Source organism: Pituophis catenifer, unplaced genomic scaffold (genome assembly GCF_029215685.1).
Source record: "Pituophis catenifer annectens isolate HBS135680 unplaced genomic scaffold, rPitCat1.0.hap2 SCAF_2, whole genome shotgun sequence".
Taxonomy (NCBI): Eukaryota; Metazoa; Chordata; class Lepidosauria; order Squamata; family Colubridae; genus Pituophis; species Pituophis catenifer.
Genome location: NW_027256882.1, coordinates 99,337,465 through 99,360,179, shown reverse-complemented (window position 1 = coordinate 99,360,179; position 22,715 = coordinate 99,337,465). Strand labels below are relative to the sequence as shown.

General features: G+C 38.0%; 1 protein-coding gene across 3 annotated transcripts in view; it reads right to left on the bottom strand.

The window, feature by feature from the left end:
- Positions 1-710: 710 nt before the first annotated feature.
- RASGEF1C (RasGEF domain family member 1C) overlaps positions 711-22,715 on the bottom strand; it is a 44,839-nt gene continuing 22,834 nt past the window's right edge. For all 3 annotated transcript variants that reach the window (XM_070933881.1, XM_070933882.1, XM_070933883.1), the window contains 8 exons: positions 18,844-18,939; positions 16,447-16,549; positions 16,268-16,347; positions 15,699-15,794; positions 7,742-7,837; positions 5,924-6,047; positions 3,181-3,253; positions 711-735 (listed from right to left, as the gene is read on the bottom strand). In XM_070933881.1, the coding sequence (XP_070789982.1) occupies positions 711-735; positions 3,181-3,253; positions 5,924-6,047; positions 7,742-7,837; positions 15,699-15,794; positions 16,268-16,347; positions 16,447-16,549; positions 18,844-18,939 (693 nt within the window). The remainder of the gene's footprint in view (positions 736-3,180; positions 3,254-5,923; positions 6,048-7,741; positions 7,838-15,698; positions 15,795-16,267; positions 16,348-16,446; positions 16,550-18,843; positions 18,940-22,715) is intronic.

Genomic DNA, 22,715 nt, shown 5'->3' with positions numbered 1-22,715 from the left:
CTAGAGAATATGCTACATGCTTTCTATCATAAGGGTCACACGAGAAGTCATCTGAAGAGCTTAGGAGTTCACTGTGAAGATCAAAGATGATTTGGACTCCAAACTGAAGGAGACATAACAAATTTTCACAGCTCGAATCTTTCAGTATTAAAAAAAGTAGCAGATGTGGGTTATTCATTTTAATATGGTTTTCTATTAGTCTTTTATTTCCTGATGTTGGAATATTCTTCACTAAGGCTGAGGATTGAGGAGGAAAAATAGTCCTTCTCTATGTAGTAGCATAACGTAATTGGCAACATCTACTTTTCGCAGTTCTCTTTGAGTCATTGTCAGATACACCCTGCTTCTGAGAAACAAACCCTGTACTCTTCCGTGGAGACTGTTTTGGATTGCAGCACCATGACTTTTCTTGCTTTTTCTTTTAGAAAGTCAAGTTTAAATAGCAATAAGGACTTGGTTCTGATAAAGCCAAGATAAAATCTCTACTGGCTTTTCACTGTAGGGTTACTGGCTGTAACAACACTGTGCAGTAAAAAGACTACTCACTTGAGTCTTTCTGATGAATCCAGTTAATCGCATTAGGGAGCCCCCCAACGCACACAAAAATAAAGAATAAAATATTCTAAATCCCAAATAGGCATCTTTGGAATCCATAGTGCAAGTAGTTTTGCTGAGTTAGTTTCTTCTAGTATATTTATAGATTATTGTCTTCAAGTCTTTCCTAAGATAGTTGACCTACAAAACAAAAACATGAAAGCAGTAAAAAGAGTGGAAACAAATATAGCATAAAGTTATTTAGAATCAATTTGGCCTCACTCATCTAAGTGCCAGATTTATAAAGGAAAACAGAAATTCAAGGCAGGAATAGCAACAATCAGTGTACATTCTCATCATAATGGGTAGTTACATTACAAAGTCATGAGACCAAAGAAAGTTAGTCGAGAATAATTATGTATAAAAACTCACTTTTTATTATAACTATGTTCTCTGATCACATTATCTTAATACATTATCATATGTGTCATCTTTGTAAGCTGCCCAGAGTCACTGAGAGTGAGGTGGGCGGCCATTTTTTTAAAAAAATAAAAAAAATAAAAATAGCTTGAAGACAACAAGGCAAGTTCAAGAGAGAAATTTTTGCATATGGCAAAGGTTTTTCTTGGAATACCTATTGGGTTCATGAGGGTCCAGGAATTGTGACACTGCTTTGCAGCATCCCCAGTTCCCTTGCTCCACTAAATAAATGTCTCTAAGAAGAAAATAAAACTCAGCAGCAGTAGGGATCTAGGGCTTTGAAAATTCAAATACTGCTTTTTCATAAACAAACAAACAACACACACACACACACACACACACACACACACACACACACACACCGCCACCGCCGCCACCACCACCGCCACCGCCACCACCACCACCGCCATATCCAAACAGCTTCTATCTTGACCTTGTTCAAATAAGTCTTGAAAACCGGCCCCTTTCCTCAAGCCCTGAGATAGGGAAGTATTGGGCCCCTTCTGAGAATATGTGGATTACAATTTTATTTCTGCTGCTGGATGCCTATTGTTCTTCTGTATTATTATAAGTGTTTTTTAATATAATGTGATGCCCAGAATAATTAGGAATTTAGATGGCCTTACAAAAGCAATAAAGGAATAAGTAAAATAGTCATTGCTTTGCAAACGTTCTGATCTTACCTCTCAAGTATCTTCGATAGACATTTTGCACATATTAAATAATTTTATTTTATTCATACTTGCCCATCTTGTTTATCAGATTGTGTATTATATTTATAATATGCTTTCCCTCTAGAACCTCAAAGAGGCATTTATAAAACTGCTCCCACCGTTTTTCCACAACTCCAAATCCTTGTGATATGGATTGCACTGACAGTGTGTCATCTACTGAGCTTCCATGGTTAGGGGTGGACCTGAACTGGAGTTTTCCTGGTCCTATTTCAACACCAATAAAGAAGGATATTTGTAGCTCAGGGTTGAAATGAGGGTCCTTGGTGCTCTCTGAGCCTGGTTGTTTTCTTGCAGACATTTCATTACTGAAATTAGGTAACATCATCAGTGCTAATAAGGAGTGGGGTTCGCACTAGCCACTAGTGACTAGAATATAAATTGAGAGCAAATCCCACTCCTTACTGGCATCCTTACTAATGATGCCACCTACTTTGGATCAGTAGTGAAATCCAATTTTTTTTACTATCAGTTCTGTGGGCGTGGCTTGGTGGGCGTGGTGTGGCTTGGTGGGCATGGTAGGGGAAGGATACTGCAAAATTTCATTCCCTCCCCACTCTTGGGGGAAGGATATTGCAAAATCTACATTCTCACCCCACTCTGAGGCCAGTCAGAGGTGGTATTTGCCGGTTCTCTGAACTATTCAAAATTTCCGGTACAGAAACTGTCAGAACCTGCTGGATTTCACCCCTGCTTTGGATAATGAAATGTCTGCAAGAACCAAGCTCAGGAAGCACCAAGTACCTCTTATTTCAACACCTTAATTAATTCATCACTCTGGCTTTCAACTTTCCATTATGAATTTCAGGGACCAACTATATTAGGTTTTTTTTTTAATCTTCTGGCTTGTTATTGGAAATATCTTTTCTTATAGAAGGTTCAGTGTGAAAACAGCATTCTCCAGGATAAGGTAGTCCATTTGTGGCTCCAGCTACATAGACCTTAAATTTCTTTTTTTGTATTGTAGGAATTCTAATTGGACTTTCGATTATTGTTCTCGTGATCAATGAAAACTAGTAGCTCAAACACCTAACATATCGAAGTGAGAAATACATGAAAATTCTAGGCTATAAACAAAGAAAAATATGAAGAAAGCTTCTGGCTTTCCCCAGAAAAATGAAGATTTCCATCCAGCATCATCTATGGGCTTTCATTTATATGTCCAAAGAGATGCTTAGCATAGCGTGTAGATATGTTTAGGTATGTGTTATGAACAAAGATAGCAATAAAAATAGCAATGAACAATGATTGTAATAAATCATGCAATCATTTCATTTTTTTTGTGTCCAAAGATCTTTTAATTCCTATGGTAGCCTTTTATTTCTAGCCAAGTTTGTAATTATTTATGGATGAGAGAGAAGATAACCTTTTCAGCAGGTTATCCAGATTTTCTACACCAATAAGGAATTTCAACTCGGATTAAAAGTGTAAGTACCTTAGGTTTTTCCATCTTTCTTTTTCTGTTTGGTTTTCTGGACTTTCACTTTCATAGGAAGCCAAATACAAACCTAAAAAAATGAGATTGGGAGAGAAAGAAGACAAATCTATTACTGAATTACTATTAACAGCTAAAAGGTTAACAGTCTCACAAACAAAACAGGATGCTTGTTAAAAGTAAGGAAACAATCTGCACAGGCAAGCCAACTTTCATGTTCACAAATTCTTCTGAATTCTGTTAACGTATTCTGTTCTGAAGATATTGTTAATGTAGCTTCACCATAAAACAGAATTAATTTATCTGGTCATATCTCTGGTCTGCCTGGTAAGGCTGACATCAATCTTGCAAGGTTGAAAGTAAATTTTTCCCGGAGTCACCTGTACAGTCCGAGAACTTAGGGAGAGTCCCTGCGGAGCGTCTTATTCTACCCACTATGCAGCTGAAGTCTATGCAGTCTCTTATCTGGCTGTTCCCAAGGCAGCATCCCAAGGCAGAACTCAAGGTCTGTTCCATGTGCTCTCACAACAATTAAGGCCTTGTTACATACATACATACACATATAATTTTTACTAATGAGGTTTTCAACAGAATTTAAAAAGTACCAATTTTAAATTGAAAATAAGAATAAAGAAAAACAAATGGGCAAAGAAGAAATAAAAAGAGAGAAGTAAAAAAAGCAAAGGTTTTAAAGAAGTGGCTTCCAATCTTAACTGGTTATAAATGCACTGAGATTTTATCCTCTCTCTTTAAGGTTGTAGCATAATTTCTTTCTTTCCATACTCTACTCTTTGTAATTATCAAATCCAATAACAACTTAGTTACTATGCAGAAACAACTGTATTGGTGTCTTCCCTTACATGAAAACAGAAATAGTAAACTTGTTTCATAGTTTTTCATAGTTTGGATCCTGTATTTGAGTTCCTTTTCAAGCTGCCATGCTATTATAGTGAGGTAGCATATGGGAGCCAAGCAAGTCAGATATCTCTACACTTCCTAGTGCATAAAAGGTAGCAAAATACTTCTGCTGTTGCAGTGATGTTTCCTGATAGAACACTGGAAATTCCTCATTTACCAGAAAAGCTAGCATTAGCTCAGGAATATATACCGGTGATAATAATAAAAAAAATACAAAAGAAAACTGACAGCAGAAACAGATCTAGTGGTCCATCAAGTCTGCCCTTTGAGTTTTTTCTATTATTTTATTGTTTAAATTTTTGCCAGAGGATGTGACATATGTTTATCCTAAACGTGGAGGACAGGTTAATTTACATGCCCATCTGGAATCTGCATAGGATCATATTGCACAAGGATGTAGTACACAGATATTTGTAATTACAGCTTAAAATTAATGGGTGTTTGGAACATCTACACCATAAAATGATGATAATTGGCTTCAAACATCTAATAAAAATGAAGTTGCATCTGGATCCACTACATAATTACATTTATGAGCCATATTCAAGCACCAAAGATTACATGATGAGAGCATAAGAAAGATACATGTATAGATTTCACTTCTACTGTGCTCCTGCTATCCAATTTCCTTCTTCTCCATGTGCTGGAAGGCCAATATAAAGCTTGTTGTACTTTGGTCTTTATACTGGAGGTAGCATTCTAAAGCATAAGAGAGCCATCACAGGGGCAATCTGATGCTCAGATGACAGGGATTTGACTAAGAAACTGGGACTTACTAGGGTGTTCCCATTTTTGCCTAATGCAGTTCTATTCACATGAGATTTAGAAGCCTCCTAGAAATGAATCTGCCAACAGTGCATTTTCCTCTTGCTTTTCTATGCAGAAGTCGCAATACTTGGGAAAACAACATGGAAGTGCGAAACCCATAGATGCCATGTAAGCCTTTCTGCCCATTCTTTGCCCCTAAAACAGTCCCAGCATACCTGTATTTCCATGCAAAGGTTCCACTTCATCAGACCCAAAGCTCAATGCCTAAAACCCATCTGCTGAAGTGCCCTTTGTCACTCCAGAATGCAAGAATCTTCAGATTGATCTGAATCTTTCTCTTTTATGGGACCAATTGTAATTGTTTCATTTGTTCATTTAAAGTTCCGACCGTTTCTTATGGGTCTTGAAAATGATTTTTTCCTTGCTGTATTCTGAACTTATCTGTAACCAGTAATGTCCCAAATGTTGCATACAATTTTTGTGAATGAGTTTTAAGGACTTTTGTTTAAAAGCGCAAAGGTCAGAAACATACCAAAAGTCTATACAGCCTGTAGGCAGAGTTAATTCATCCAGCCTCATCTCTGACATGAGGATAATTGGATATGACTGAATTAATTTATTATGAAAGGACACAGGGTAACATGATCTATCAAGAGGATAGGAAGAAAAATCAGACAAAAGCTCCGTAGCAAATGGGGATGATTAACTGCATCCAAAATAACTTTAGTTTTTTTCAAGCATAGCACAAAAGGTAAATCTTCCTTTGTTGGGAGTTGGCCTCTACTTTCTGTGCCTGAAGCCATCACAAACATAATTTGCAAAAGAATAGATTTGTTTGGATGTGTGCAACACTAGCACAGTAAGGCCATCAGGTCTATTGCTCGGTGGAATGATTGACTATAAAAAGATGTCCTCCATAATCATCCTAATTGCTACCAATTGTAGACAATGTGGATTTGTACAAGAGCACATTCCAAAAAAACATATTTTCAGTCAATCATATAGAATAATGTCAGTAGCAGATACCTATTCATTCATGAAATCAGGATGTTCTTACCATCTTCGGTAAAGATAGGGGCAGTATGTAAATAGTGGATTATATTATCATCCCGTTCGAATGGACATTCAACTTGTTTCCATGTTATGAATTCTCCTACTTGTTTTGCCAGTTCCAAGAATTTCTGTATCAATTTTAAAAAGAAATATTTAGATCAAAGAAAATAATATTCCAGTAAAATTAGGACTGTGGCTCCAGAATAATCCAATATTAATCTGATAACATGTCTGCAAAAAATGAGAAGCTTTTATATATTTCTGTAATGTGGAATGGAATACATTAATTTGCAGTTCCGATAAAATACTCTGATCTGGAATTCAACAGCTTATGTTCTTTACATAAATTTGCTGCAAGACTATTTTGGCAGCCTTCTAAAATTAGGCATCTCACTAATTAAGATTAAGTCCTTATACAATATATGAATATAGGTAAGTATTGACATAATTATAATAATACATCATTAATTCCAAATCAGAACCCTTCTTTAACTTCTTTACTATTACCTCTTACTTGACAGTAATGGCTAAATTCTTCGTAAAGACTATGTAAATATACAAAAATATATCAAGAGTTATAAATATATTGATGAAAATTCATTAATCAATATAAGACATAAACAGTAACAAATAATCCTATTTGAATAATTATTTATCATACATATTAGACAGATTAATTATTCTTAAATAGCTCTTAAGTATTCTTAAATAGTCATTGGTATTAATACATAATCATAAATCAAAGAATAATATATTCATCTGACATTTTTAACCTGATTTGGCTTATTGTTTTTTTTTTTAATTAAAGAGTTTTACAAAACAAAAAACATTTTTACAAGAAAAACATAAACCGTTTGATTTGGCTTATTGTTTTAACACAATCCTTGGAATTTAGAGTAGTTTTGGTAGTGAATACAGATGCAAAGCTTTATTCCAAGGGTGCTTCATTCAGTTTGAATTTGTAAAATATTATTTAAAAATTAAATACTGATACTGCATATGTATAAGATATGCAGGGACATAAACTGTCAGTTATGCGTATTATTCTCAAGTGGCCTCTGCACACAAAATTGTCCCTTAAGACTTGGGTCCCTGCCCCGGGTGATTTTTTGGGGGTGGGGGAGATGTTTCCCAATTCTGTATTAGCTGCCAGCTAATTTATATCCCAGTTGCTTCCCAGATCATAATCCTCCCCAAAATACCTCATTTTCTTAAGCAATAAGATGGAAAAAACAATTTGCTATGATTCTCCTTCCCTGCAAAATTCTATGAAGAAAGCAGGTCCTGTTCAGTGATGGGATTCAAGTAATTTAACAACCGGTTCTGTGCCCTAATGATTTCTTCCAACAACCAGTTTGCCAAACTGCTCAGAAAGTTAACAACCGGCTCTCCCGAAGTGGTGCGAACTGGCTGAATCCCACCACTGGTCCTGTTTGATACCCAGAGGAGGAAAGGGTGATAACAGCAAAATTGTTGCAGAGACAAGGGGGAGCTAAAGAATCCCATAAGGAGAAAAATATATTTTTGTAGGCAAAATATGCCTCTGACTACATCCTCTTCTATTACCCGAACATGTCCCCTTGATTTCTAGGGGATGTTTTTTAAAGGTGGGAAAAGAAGCTGAGAAAATTCTGTTGTGTAGCTAACTGTTGTGCAGGCCTTGTACATATGCAATGCATTTGTGCTTTGAAAAAAAAAATCTTGAAATAAGATTGCAAAGATCTCTTTTTATATAGCAACTGCCTTTGTTCCTTTACCATGAAACAAAAGCACCATGGCTCAGAAAACATTTGCTGCGATAAATAATACTTGCTGTGCTTACTTCAAAGTTGACATGCCCATTTGGAAGGCGGTTTGCACATCCCTCATTCAAAAAGTAAATATCTTTGATCAGTAGGCTGAAGAAGGGGATCACAATCTGTGAAAAGAATGGCATAACAATTGTCTCCGCAGTTCTATTATTGATGCACAAAAAACAACTCACTCACACAAAGTAAAGAGATTAACTTTTCAATTCTAATGAACAAACTGTAATGTGAGCTAGGCCTAGTGGTTCCATGAAATAGCTGCAGGGCTGAACTAATCTTCCCTGCACACACAAAGACAAAGGACACAAACATAGGTACAATAATTCCACAAAGACTAAATACATTGCAGGTGTTTGACTGATTAGGTATTATTGCTTAATAGGATAATATTTATAGGTAAATAAGATTATTTTATGCAAAGGAAAAGTTTAATGTGAATAAGTAAATATCAACAATCTACAGAGAGATCTACAAAGCCATGTAAACATTTACAATTAATCCCATTTAGCAAACATATGGAATAGATATTTGTGACAAAAGCCTGTGATGCATGCAGCAAAAATTCCAATCATATGAATAAAATATGTTCACTTATGTTGCAACACTGCCCCCCCTGGATAAAATACTTTTTATACAGAGCTTGATTTTGACATGGATCAACACCAATGAAATCAAGTGAAACAACATGGGTTCACTTTAGCTAAATTTAGACGTGGTGGCGCAGTGATTAGAGTGCAGTACTGCAGGCTACTTCTGCTGACTGCTGATCGCCAGCAGTTTGGCAGTTTAAATCCCACTGGCTCAAGGTTGACTCAGCCTTCCATCCTTCCGAGGTTGGTAAAATGAGGACCTAGATCAGGGGTCACCAACCTTTCAGACCTCAGGGACCACTAACTTCATAATTTTAAATCCCGCGGACTACTAATGTGATCTGCCTAATGACTGGCTGGGTGGATGTTGCTAGGTGGTCATGTGACTGGGTGGGCGTGGCCAACTCCTCACCTCCCCGTCCGGGCTCCTTAGGGCCCCAATAGGAAGCAGTTGTTGGAGCTAAGCAGCCATCACGAGAAAGAGTTGGCAAAACAGCTCAGTTCAAATTGGATCTGACTGAGAAGGAGGCTCAGCAGAACTACAAGCATAGGCTTTCCAAGCAGAGGGAAGACCTGCGGGAGTGCAAGGCCAGGTACTGGCGCCTGGAGGCTCAGCGGGCTGAGATGATCAGCCAGTTCCAGGCCATGATGCAGTCCCACTGGAATAAAGTCCTCCGGCTCTTCGCCACGAGTGGCACTTCCTTCTAGCCTTTGCCCAAAGCCCCGCACCAGGAGGCTGAAGCAGACTGCACCAGGAGGCTGAAGCAGTCGGAATTTCTGCCCCCCTCCAACCCACAAAGAAGACCCCCAAGGGGGAGACTCTCTGCAGCAACACAAGCGTTCATTGCGTGTATCTGGTCCAGGGGCTGTTCTTTGAGGACCCCTGATTTAGTGCAATATAAAAAATGCAAATAATTTTTCTGCGGACCACCAAAATTTTCTCGCGGACCACCAGTTGGTGACCGCTGATCTAGATTGTTGGGGGCAATATGCTGACTCTGTAAATCACTTAGAGAGGGCTGTAAAAGCACCGTGAAGCGATATATACCATATTTTTCGGAGTATAAGATGCTCTGGACTATAAGACGCACCTACCTTTTTTGGTGAGGAAAACAAGGAAAATAAATCTGCCTCTGCCTCCCAGCAATTTTGCCTCATTGCAGCAAACTGCAAATAGCCTGCTTTACTTTCATTTTCATTTTCAGCATAGCTTGATTAGCACAAGAAAAAAAAAACTGCTCCCAGCAATTTACCTCCTTGCAGCAAGCAGCAGAGGCCCGCTCAAAACAGCTGAGCGTCAGGAGGCCGGTCTAATCAACTTGTGCTAATTAGGCTGTGTGAAGCTGAAATGAGCTGTTTCTTCTTGCTGCTTGCTGCAAGGAGGTAAACTGCTGGGAGGCAGAGGCCAATGGGTGGGGGCCAGTAGGTGGCGGGGCTACATTCTGTGTATAAGACGCACCTAAATTTTCACCCCCTTTTAGGGGGGAAAAAGGTGTGTCTTATACTCCGAAAAATATGATAAGTCTAAGTATTTCATTCCAGTCGGCTAACTGACAGGACGGACACGGCTCCTGCTTAACAACAACTTTATTCAACAACAATGGCAATTACCTCAGAATCAACATCCCACGTTTGACAGCTCCTTATATATGAGAGCTGTCAACGTAACAACCAATGAGAACGGCATTATAACAGCCAATCACAACTCTGCAACTTCCTGGATATGCAACACTAAGTGCTATTTCTATTATCCTTTACATATATTGTTTCATTTTGAATTTGGAACTTTTCTAACTATGACTAACTCTGCATAATTTGGAGTGGATAAGTTCATGTAGAAACCAGTGCAAAAGAACACAAAGATGCAATCCAATACCCAATGCATTTTGAATACTAGATTATTCATTATAGAAAAAGCCATTTTCCCAGATTAGCCTGAAGAGGTACAATTGACCTTCCTTCCTTCCTTCCTTCCTTCCTTCCTTCCTTCCTTCCTTCCTTCCTTCCTTCCTTCCTTCCTTCGTTTATTTTTGTAACTTAAGGCAGTGTGTATAATATTCCCTCCCATTTTCCCAACAATAGCCCTGTGAGGTAGGTTGGTTCAAGAGATAGTAAGTGTCTGAAAGTCACCACCTGGTTTCTGTGCCTCTAGGAAGACTAGAGCTCACAGTCCCTCGGTTTCTAATCTAGAGTCTTAGAAAATACAATTTCATGTATTGTATGTGTGGTTATGTGTCTATACACAACACACACACAAGAGTAGCAATATTTATCAGCTTAATCTGATGAAGTATGCTGAAGATAAGGAAAGGAAAAAGAGGGAGGGAGGGAAAGGGTGGATCTTAGATATAGTTAATATGAAATTCTGAGATCAGAAACCATTGCTTGGGCAAATGCTTTTCCTATCTATGCTAAGAAAGAGGGAGAAATCATTCACATTGTTCTGCAATGAAATCAGCTACGCTTGAAACTGAGAAACTGAAGGTATGATGTTCTTCTCCCAAGTTTGCTTTATCAGCAATGACAGTGACTGGTGATAAAAACTGGAATGCTGTCAATCATATCTCCAGAGCTCATAGATATCAATAAACAAGTCACTCATTTGGATACATCTTCAAATTATTTGTGATTCTTTCTCTACTGTGTATCTGAAAGAGAAAACAAGCAATTTGCTTTCTTTGGGATGAACATAAATAGATCACACAGTTTCTCTTCCCATTATACTCTTCTAGTAAAAGTTCGGCCTTAAAATACTGTAAAAGAGAAAGTGAAATACATTATCACAAACTGCAGAGCAATAACAGGACACAAGTATCCATTCTATAGCTATACTCTTGCTAATTACTGCATGGGTAACAATTAGCTGCAACGAAGTCCTATATAAAACTTAAACAGCAGCCCCTGAAAAAGCTATAAGAAAATTCCACTGATAATCTTTTGGACTCTTTTACAGATCATGCTGTCTGCGTAGCCTCTGTGTTTAGTGGCCAATGCAAATATTATCTTGAAGCAAAGTTTACAGAGCATCTAATGGAAATTTCACACCACGGAAGGCTGACTCAGCTCTCTAAAATATTGGGAGATAAACAGATTTCAAAGTTGACTCTGATGGGGCAAAACTGTGGTGGAAATGCATAATGAAATATTGTGGAAGTTGGCCTTCCTGTTTTTCTGTCTTAACATCAGAGAAGCAGATGTGAAAATCTGCTGGTGCACCATTTCTATCCATCTGTGTTAAAGAGGTTTTTAGAGAATAGGAAGAAAGTATGTAGGAAGCAGAAAAGGCTAAACCCTACAATGACTGTATTATAAACTGATGTTGGATCCTTTATTTACTAAAAGTTACAATACCTTAATGTATATCTGTCATCTCCCAATAAGACATCGAGCAACTCTGCATGGACTCAATAAGTTTCTGAATTCAATTCAGATTGTCTTAACCTTCAGAGCTACAAGGTTAAAGACCAAAACATCTACTGGATTGCTGTTTCCTGCATGAGCCCATCCATCCATCGTGACCTTTTTGTGACTCTAAAATCATGTTTTTTTTTCCAGCAGCAGGAAAGAATAGATTCCTTGTTTTATAAAACTCTGAGAAAGAAAAGAGGCATAATGTTCATATCTCACCATTCCCTTCTCATTGCACTTTATTTTGGTGGGTTCCTTTCACTTTCCCTCTCTTTGTCTGTTGATTGACTGATGACTTCAGAGGACTGAAATAATGCTCAAGATTATATTTTCACTGACTGAAAGTATAAATCTGATTTTCTCAAACATCAAATTACACTTTCAATGAAGTCTCTTGTATCTGTGTGCCCAGGGTAACAGGGTCATTGCACACAAGCAGCTATTTATTCTTAATTACTTTCTCTGCAAAATGTTACTATTTCTCTGTTTTTAATATGCTAATTCAACTATTTTTAATTGACAGCAGTTTGGATTTTATTTCTGTCACACTGAGTTCATCTATCTCCATGCTGTCCTTTATTGCTTCTTTTTTTTTCATATGCTGGTTCTATAAATTCCTATTACTTTTTAACTGTCTCATATCAAATGTATGTTGATATAAATGGTAGAAATAACAAAATTCAATAATTTCAGATAAAACTGTAAAGGGTATGGATGCCAACCTCCAAAAAGCATTGATGGCCAAGATTCTACGCCATCATTTTGGCTTTCCTGTTTAGCTTTCTTTATTCTCAATGCCCCAAATTAAATTCATCAAGCAGTTGCTTCTTGATAATGCTCCTTTAGAATGCAATGGATGTGAATGGCACATGCTTGAATGTGTTGAAGATTTGCAAGGCAAATAAGATTGTCAATTAAAGTGTTAAGATATTCATCCCTTTCATTTGCCTAAAATAATTCACTTCATGATATTATATATGCCTCCATTCAAATAACAGATTGTCTTTTACACTCTCTTTATCTTTGTCCGTACAGATTTTGCTTCCGGCAGTTCACAACTCCAAGCTTCTAGGCTAACAATTTTTAACAGTTTTTTTTTTTTTTTTAAATAGTCACTGCCTAACTTAAGAAATGCAGAAAAATATTATGTTTTCTTTATTCAAGTGATAAACAAACAAACCAACAAATCTAAGCACCCTATTTTATACGTACCCTTCAAAAGACAAGGATGGAATTTGGTTATAGGATCAGCAATGAATAATATTGCCCTTAAATAAGTAATCGTAAGATTTTATTACGTTTTTCCCAGCATGAATAAAGATATTGTCTATTGCATCCTTCCAAGAGGTAATAACATTTTAGAAAGGGGTAAAATATGTGCTCACAGATCTTATTAGATTCCAAATTTCATCTTCCCTATGCAGCATGTTAAATGATGAGGGATATTGGAAGCTATACACCTGGTTCACACATAGTTTAAGTAATCATATAATTTAATTCATTTTTGCTTAGAATGATATATGAACCTACTTATTATGGTTTAATGGTATCTACTTAGGAAACCTTTTTTAAAAAATCCTCACATAAAGTTATACGTAAACACAGTTTTCTTGGCAAGGTATTATTTATTTTTATCTCATTATTGTTATAAATAATTCAAGGTGGCAAACATACCTAATATTCAGCGGTGAAATGCACTTACCTTCGCTACCAGTTCGGAAATATGACCTTGCGCGCGGCTCTTCTGCGCATGCACAGAGGGTCAAATATGGGATGTAATGACGTCCTGGCAGGTAGGCGGAGCTTCCCACTGCCGGCCCTACTGGCTCGCGCGAGCCAGATAAATCCGGCCGGATTTTACTATTGCTAATACTCCTTCTTCTTCCTATTATTCTTACAACAACAACCTTGTGAGGCGAGTTGGGCTAAAAGAGAGTGAGTGGCCCAAGATCACCCAGCTGGCTTTCATAGTTAGGGCACAGTCTCCTTGTTTCTAGCCTGGTGCCGTAACCACTAGACCAAACTGGCAGGTTTGGGATAATCACAAAGGAACAAGCAGTGCCGTTTTTAGTTATGTGACAATCTCGTAATTCTGCATAGATGACATCCCCACAGCTTTTCTTTATGGAAGGAGAAATACTGTTTTACACATTCAATGTCTCTAAAGAAAACATAGCCAGTTTGGTGTATTGTTAAGGTGCCAGGCTAGAAACTGGGAGATTGTGAATTCAAATCCTACATTAAGCCCAAAGCTAGCTGGGTGACTTCGGGCCAGTCATTCTCTGCCAGCCCTAAGAAGCAGGCAATGGTAAAGCACTCCCAAAATTTTGCCAAGAGAACTGCAGGAGTTTATCCAGGTGGCTGCCAGGGCTCAACATTAATTTGAAAGCACACTCATGTGTGTGTGCATGCGCGTGCGCACACACACACACACACAGAGAGAGAGAGAGAGAGAGAGAGAGAGAGAGAGAGAGAGAGAGAGAGGACAAAGATACAATTTATTTTAGCTTCCTTTAATTGTCCCTAAGCTATCCAGAGTATAGCAATTGTTCATGTGAAGCTCTCTGTTCTCAGTACGGATCAATCTAGACAGTCTGCACTAGTGTCTTTCTGAAACCTTTCAATCTCCGCTATCTATGTTTTATGTTTTCTGACAGCAAAATACACTTAACACACTTTCCAAAAGGTGCTTTTTCCAAAAAGCAATTGGACTTTCTTGCCTTTTTCCTTTGAAAACATGTCGTTTCTCATCCAAGAAGCTTCTTCAGTTCAAATAAGAAGTGAAACCTCTTCAAAGGAAGAAAAAAAAAAAAACAAAGAAAGTCCAGTTGCCTTTTGGAAAAAAAGCACTTTTGGGACAACCATGACCTGGATGACTGAGAATCTCCATAGATATTTGACAGACATTCATTTTCTCAGTTATATAAATATACAGCAGAGTAACAGAGATGCGCTAACATGGAGAATATACAGCGTATTGCAAAGAATCTTTTAAATAAGGAATATTTGTAGCTCAGGGTTGAAATGGGGGGTACCTCTCGAATAATTAGAATAATATACAGGAAAGACCAATGACGTGTCTCCAGCAAGTGGAAAGAATGAACTAAAACAGACTGACTTCCAGTTGAAAGGCAAAGGTAGAAAGGATACCAGTGAGAATGAACACTCACACTGCACCAGCTTTTTTGCCCTTGCTGTTTTCATCTCTTTTCTAATAGAGTTCTAAATAATAAGTGCAAAAATTCCCTTGGCAAGAGGAGGAGAAGGAATGGCACAAGCTAGAGGCAGACCTAACTACATGACCCTGGTGTCAATTTTATCATGGTTCTGTATGCAATGCATGAAAAGGGCTTGTGAAATCACTGAAGACTTAGAGAAGAAAGGGTTTCATGAGTGTGTGGTACTATAACTCCCACGCTTGATAAAATCCCACTTCAGGTAGTCCTAGACCGTTCAAAGTTTCAACGGCACTAAAAAAAAAGTGACTTATGACCTCTTTCACACTTATAACCATTGCAGCATCCCCATGGTCACATGATCAAAATTCAGATGCTTGGCAACTGGGTCGTATTTATGACGGCTGCGGTGTCCTAGGGTCACGTGATCAGCTTTTGCGACCTTCTGACAAGCAATATCCATGGGAAATCCAGATTCACTTAGCAACCATGTTACTAACTTAACAAATGCAGCGGTTCACTTTAACAGCTGGGGCAAGAAAAGTCGTAAGATGGGGCAAACTCCCTTAACAAATGTTTCACTTAGCAACATAAATCTGGGGCTCAATTGTGGTCGTAACTCAAGGACTACCTGTATTATGTGGTAGTTAGAATGCAAGGCTAAAATTGGATGTATCCAAGTAGAAGCCCATGTTTTATCACAAGCAGCTGTCTTTCAGCCTCACTCACTCCGCAGGGCGAGGATGAATTCCTGGAGATAGCATGTAAAATGTTTATAGTTATAATAAGAATGGTACCTTTTCCCTGTTGCTGTGTGCTGTTAGGGACCGATGAGCAGCTCCCCTTAAGGCAGTCCTGTAGTTGTAAAAATTGCCAGTAGGATCCATCTGGTGCTGAAATAAGAGCGAGTGGTGGGATGTGAAGAGGGAAGGGCCATGTAAGTTCGCAAGTCAGATAAAAGCTGGTATAATCTTTCCATCACAGAGTTTATAACTTGATAAAAAGACTAGATGACACAGTGAATTGAGAAGATGACTTGATTTTTTTTCACCCTGCAGGTCAGTCACTTTCTGTTATCTCCTTTTATTCTCTCTCTTTAAGTCTATAATGTTTTTATGGAATAAATTCCTAAGGATGCATATAGAAGGCTTCCTAATGCTAGGTTTTTTTGGGGGTGGTGGTGGCTTGTTCCTACTTTATGTGTGGTTGTAACTGGATTGAAATGAATTTACTCTTCTGTGAGAACTTTTCCATTCTGGGATTTCTGGGTGAAGAATGTGACATGGTATGAGAATTCCACTTAATCACGTGACCCTCGATTATGAACATTCAAGTCTTAACAAATGTACAATTCTCAACATATTACCTCAAGAATAAAAAACTTGGCTGTTTTCACTTTTGACCAGGTCTTCTTTAGCCTAGATACTGGACTCATGTTCATTCCAGCTGGAGGGAAAGAAGATGATCAATGGAGGAGAACATTAAGAAACAGAATAATTGCTGAATATTCTTAAAGTGATACAGAAGTGACATTGGCACACTTACAGATGATTGCCATCAGTGAATTAAAGTTCCCTATGTTAAAGCACTCCCGGGCGACATCAATGAAGAATTCAATGACTTGTGCCCTCTGCTTCTTTTTGGCAGGCTGTAAATAAACAAGCCGATGAAAATGTAAAAAATGATTGAAATGTCATCACTCCACCAGTAGGAAATGTCCTATTTTTACTGCTCAATCCAACAGTTTAGCATATTGGATAATCTAATTTGATCACTTTGATTATTGGCATTCACTCCTGGCAGCTATAGGAATCAAAATTCTCATTAGACGGTGACCGAAGCCTAGTATGCCTTTTAAAAAAAGTCTTCACCACTGAGCTGACAAATGTACACGCCAAAGACAATTAATTCCAGAAATATTCTGTCTAGCAAATTATCATTGCAATGACAACTATTGTAATTTTTTCCCAGGCTTTAAATTAAATAGACAGACAGTAAAGGCATCCTCAATATCTGTCTTAGTTCTGTAGATCACAAATAAGTTCATCTTTTCTCCACTGTATACTGTATGTTAGATGGGGCTTTATTTCATCATTAAAGAGCGGGAGTCTTCCTGGACTCAAGAATTCCAACTCAATGAACGGATGGGAGCGGTAATCAGGAAGGCCTTTCCATATGATATGTCAGTTGTTTACTTTTCTAGATCAGGGACTCTTCAGATAGATACTCATTGTCCTGGTCACTTCATGGCTTGACTATTGCAAAACGCTGTACAGGGAGCTGCCTTGAAGATCACCTGGAAGTTTCAGCTGGTCGAGAATGTAGCAGTGTGGATAGTAATGAGCATGCTTTGGTATGCCCATGTAACACTTATGCATTGGTTGCCAGCCTGCTTCAGAGTGCCATTCGAAGTGCTCCATGTTACCTTATAAAGCCCCATATGGCATAGGCTTCACTTGCTTAAGGACTGTCTCTCTCCCATAGTATCTGCCTGGCCAATTTGTCAGTTAAACAATGCCTTCTATTGGGATCCTGGAAATGTGCCTTCTATAGAGAGCAAATAGGATGACCTTGATGGAGGGAGGGAAGATCTGTTATCAAGGCAACAAACAGATAAAGATTGCAGAAACTCAGATTAGTGGGGAAGGGGCTTAAAGCATCTCAGGAATCCCCCAACTTCACTCAAAGATAATAGAGAAAGATAATAGAGAAAAATTCTGTTCCCATACCCAATCTTAATAAAAATAGTTTTTGGCAGAGTCTGTTTCTTGATTAGGCCTACCTTGTAAGGCTGATCCTTTCTCCCTAGCAGCATCTGCTGTCTAGAATGAGTTTCTCCCTGATTTCACCCTGCTGATGTTTTGAAGGATCCTGAAAATCTGGCTTTCCACCCAGGCCTTTGGCAAGCATGAGTTGTCAACTCTCTTTTGGACTATGTGAGCGTCTTTCTTTCCCATCCAGTTTTCTCTCATTCTTCCCATTTTCACTCTTTGTTGTTGTCTATCACTGCATTTTTTTTTTGTTTTTAATGTTTTTTATTTGTAACCACCATAGTCACCAGGAGTTGGGCAGCATCTAAATTTAGATAATTGTCAGGGTTCCAAGTAACATCCCCAATGAAAGAAGACTCTGAGGCTAGAAGTTCCTCAAAGTTCCATTTTAATACAGATGTCATATTGGCACATCTGAGAAAACCTGAATCTGAAAGCTTCCAGGTTTTCCCTACCCAAAATAAAGTCAAAGTCCCTTCCCCTGCACCCACATGCCCATCACATGGTCCATTCAGTGCACCGTCACAACTGGAGATGCCTCCCAGTCATGGCACTCCAGGTGCAGGCAGAATGTCCTTGACTCCCAGAGAAAAGAATGTTATTATGGGTAGATATCTCTACAACTTCATGCAATTCCCCCCTCCCAGTTTCACGCAGCACTAAGTGTGGCAGCCCTGAAGATCCAAAGAAAAAGATGGCCTCCAGGGCTGACAATAATATTAACAGTAATAACAGTAATAATACATGAAGAGTCATATAGGTTGGATTTATATGTTAAATAAATTTAACCTTAAAATCAAATTTAGTTTCTGTGACCTAGATCTGTTCCTTTCTTTGCCTTGGGCTAACCATTTTTGTGGAGTGTGAGCTCCAGGAATGCCACTCAGTGGCCAAGTTTGATTCCTGGCTTCTCAATCATTCCACCCCCACTATACCAAAATGATTGCTTTGGCACTGCATTGATAGCCTCTTCATTGCTTGAGATTTACTGCAACATTTTTGTGAAATGCCTGCAAACCTAAAGCTTTTATTCATTTTAAAAAAGACAAACTTGCTCAAACAATTATTTTTAATGAGAGAAAGAAAAAAAAAACAATTCTCCATAGAATTTATTACCAAATGCTTTCAAAATGACATAATGATGCCATCAGTATAACAGGATCTGACTTACCATACAAATTTCTGTTGCTACAAGATAGCAGAGTCTATTGAACCATTTCACGTAAGCCTCAAGATTACTAGTCTTCTTCTGTTCACTGAAACAAGGCTGGAAAATAAAAATAAAAAAAAGATAAAACATGACATGCAGTAAACCCTCCAGGTTTTTTTTTTTCTTTTGAGTTTTGGTTGTTTTAAATTATCGAAGCTATCTAAATGTGTTGCTCAAGATACAACAGAACGTATATTTTTGAACATGTGTACATGTGTACACATGGCTGCCTGACAGACCGGGCACGTGGAATTCTGTTTTAAATATAAAAAGATGGGAAGTGTCAGATGTCTTTGATTTCACAGCCTACAGCCCTTTCTGCAAATCAAATTAATGCACGATGAACAATTCTGTTTTGCCAACAGCAACTGTTCAGAATGCTTCCCCCTCCCACCCACCCACCCCCGCCCCCATCTACACTCACTGATATATTAACAGGCAGGATGGTACTATTCGCAAAGAGCAATAAGAATCTGGGAAATGAAATCAGAGGCATGTCCTTTTTTGTGTAACAGCCATATTTCATCTATGCCTTTAACAGAGGAGTTCTCCAATGTTGACAAATGCAATGGCTGACTCTGTCATGGAAGTTGTCTAACATAAAACAATATTTCTGAGAATCAGAGGGGAAGACATGGCAGCAAATGCCCTGGTTCTTGATTGGAATGTTATTTGCTTTGAAGAATTGTTTCTTTCAGAAGATAATACCTTTGTACTGATCTCTTTATCTTGCTCTACCTCTATATCATCAGTTCCCATGAAACAAGTCACCCAAATGGCAAAATTCATCAGCAAATGTCATTCTTGTGACCTAAACTTTTTCGACAGAGGTTCCTAGGCAACTGCTCACGACTGGGACCTCCCAGCTCTCTTTCAAATGAATTTCAATCTAGAGACTTAAGGTGCAATTCAATAACATCTACTCTGTATATATTCCCACTGAGTCCAGTGGGACTTGTTCCCAAGATGGTATGCAGACTCTGCAACATAAATGACTGAAAAAGATTCCAGCTGCAGAGAGTATTTTAAAAGCATTTATGAATCTGTATTTTGAAATATTTGTATAACTTTTAGCAACCACTAGAGGGTATCAGGAAATATTAGAACAAATATCTCTTATTAATGTCATAATTTCTAGCTCAGGCCTTAAGGATACAATAAATCAATGAGGAGGAAGTTTTTATGCAGAGAAAAGGGGATTCCCATAAGTGGAATAAATATAGAAAAAGATGCCATTGGGAGTTTTTGGTTTTCACAATATTTGCAAATTTCTCCATTGCAGAAAACATCTCCTAAGGCTAAAGTTGATTAATGAGAGATGATGGAATTTTATGTAGAGCAGGAAGTACTTTTAAAATGCAAGTAGCCTGAAGCAAATTCAGTGTGATGGAATATAACTAGAAAAGAAATAACATTGCTGTTGTGGTTCATGGCAAGAGGCAGCAAAAGTCATTTAAGAAGTGACTTAACCATCCTTTTCCATATATAGCATATTGCTTAGAATGGTATTGTCTAGTTAACAAATTATTTTGAGTTCTATTCCCTATTTCTATAGTACAGGTAGTCCCCGACTTACAGCCTTTTGTTTAGTGACCGTTCAAAGTTACAATGGCACTAAAAATGTGATTTATGATCATTTTTCACACTTACAACCATTGCAGCATCCCGATGGTCATGTAATCAAAATTCGGATGCTTGGGAACTGGTTCATATGACACTTGCAGTGTCCCAGGCTCTTTTGCAACCCTCTGACAAGCAAAGTCAATGGGGAAGCCAGATTCACTTAACAACTGTGACAAGGATGGTTGTAAAATGGGGCAAAGCTCACTTAGCAACTGTCTTGTTTAGCAACAGAAATTTTGAGCTCAATTTTGGTCGTACGTCAAGGATTACCTGTACTTTTTGGTTCACTTTCCAGAATGTTTTTTAATTCGTTCGTATGTGATATACTATCCCTAATTATTTCCTTACTTTCTTCCCTTTGCAGCAGCCTTTCCTTTTCAATCCCGACACATTCAGTGCTGAATTACATTGTTAGTGCATTGTCTCTCTTTTCCCTGATTCTTAAAACTTGCTGACTGATTTAACTTAATTTCATTCCAGACATTCTTTCTTTAATTTCCACCAACATTTACTTCTCATCTATTTTTATTTCATTTAATAGCCAAGTCCACTTTGTTTTCTATAGATTACACCAACTAAACACATTATCTTGGATGCTGTTATACAGTGGCCAAATTTTGCAAATGCTAAATAAATAAAAGGAAACGCAGCAGTACAAGCAAGGAAAACTGTACCAGCGCACAGTGTGACTTGTTCTTTGCACCAACAGATCAGATTTAGTAACATGCTGCTCACAAGATTCAAAGAAACAAGCTCCTCTTCCTTGCACAAAAGAATCAAATTTCACTGTTGTGAAATTACACAACAGTCCTGAAAAAGTTAATTAATCCTTGACACACCAATGACATGCTAACTTTATTTTGTAATGATAATCACCATAACTACCAGATACTTAGCAGGTTTATTCAATAAACAAGAGAAAGATAAGGAAATTATAGCCAAAGTAAGGTGCAGGAAAGGCAATCCCCATACACACCTGTTGTTTGCTACATGATAAGTTCCATTGCCACAACCCTATACTTCTGATATGTTTTGGTTATAATTAGAGATGAAAGAGAGGCATTTAAATGGACATTACAGTTAGGCTGATGCAACTGTTAATACTGAAACATTACAAATACTTTATGTTCAGTCCACCAGCCTAAATATAAAATGAATTATCATCTTTTTTTTTTTTATCACGGTAGCATTTTACAAAAAAAATGACATGGATTTTGGTTTATAAACAATTTTAAAATTTTAATCAAGCCAACTTCCTTGGAACAGCCTGCACATTCTCTCTCTCTCTCTCCCCCTCCCTCCCTCTTCCAATGTATTTCAAGATACTATAATGTACAGAGCAACCAACGATCTCTTAATAAGCTAATCAAGTGGTCTCAAATTGGCTAATCCAATTTGAAGATGGGTGGACTTCAACTCCCAGAATTCCCCAGTCCACCCAACTTCAAGTTGTCAAGGTTGAGAAACACTGGGTTACTCATAGCAGTTACTAACCACCCACTCCTCAGAGTTTCTGATTTAATATTATATCAGTGCAACTGCATATGCAAAATAAGCAAAACATGCCTATGTAGCTGAAGCAGTCTAGTATTCCAGCTGCATTGGGAACCTGAGGTTTTCCTGGATGATGTGGAAGCTGGCAGACTATTGTTAGAAAGGATAAAAGGATGTAAAACCAAAAGCTAGTACGGTACAAAGGATAGCAATCATCGTGATTTTCTCTGAGATTGTTCTCACAACTGAGCTATTTCAAATGGATTATTAAAGAAGACAGATTCCTATCTTAACTACAACTGACCCATCACTGAAGCCTTTAGGCACACCGTCTTATAATGTAGTCGGTCAACCTTTTTATTTCTCATTTATTCCAGACCAGAAAAGGCTTATGATATTTGCAGGAAAGGCAAAGTCAATGCATGAAGAAGTGAGCTTGTTACCAAAACAACAGATTTTAGACCAGAAGAGGGCTTTTATGCTTCCCAACCATCTCTTTGTTTCCTCAATTCTCTTGCTGTTTTGACCTGAATAACAAGCATTCCTAACTGAACTCCAGCTTTTTGTCTCCTGGGTTTTGAAAAGGGGCTAGACTGGCACAGTATGCCCTAGCTGTCATTTTTTATGGCCTCTTCTGCCTGCCAAGAGCGCCTGCCTTTATCTTATCAATGTGGCTGCTGTGAAGGAGGTGGAGGGTTCAGCTGAAGTAGCAGGAC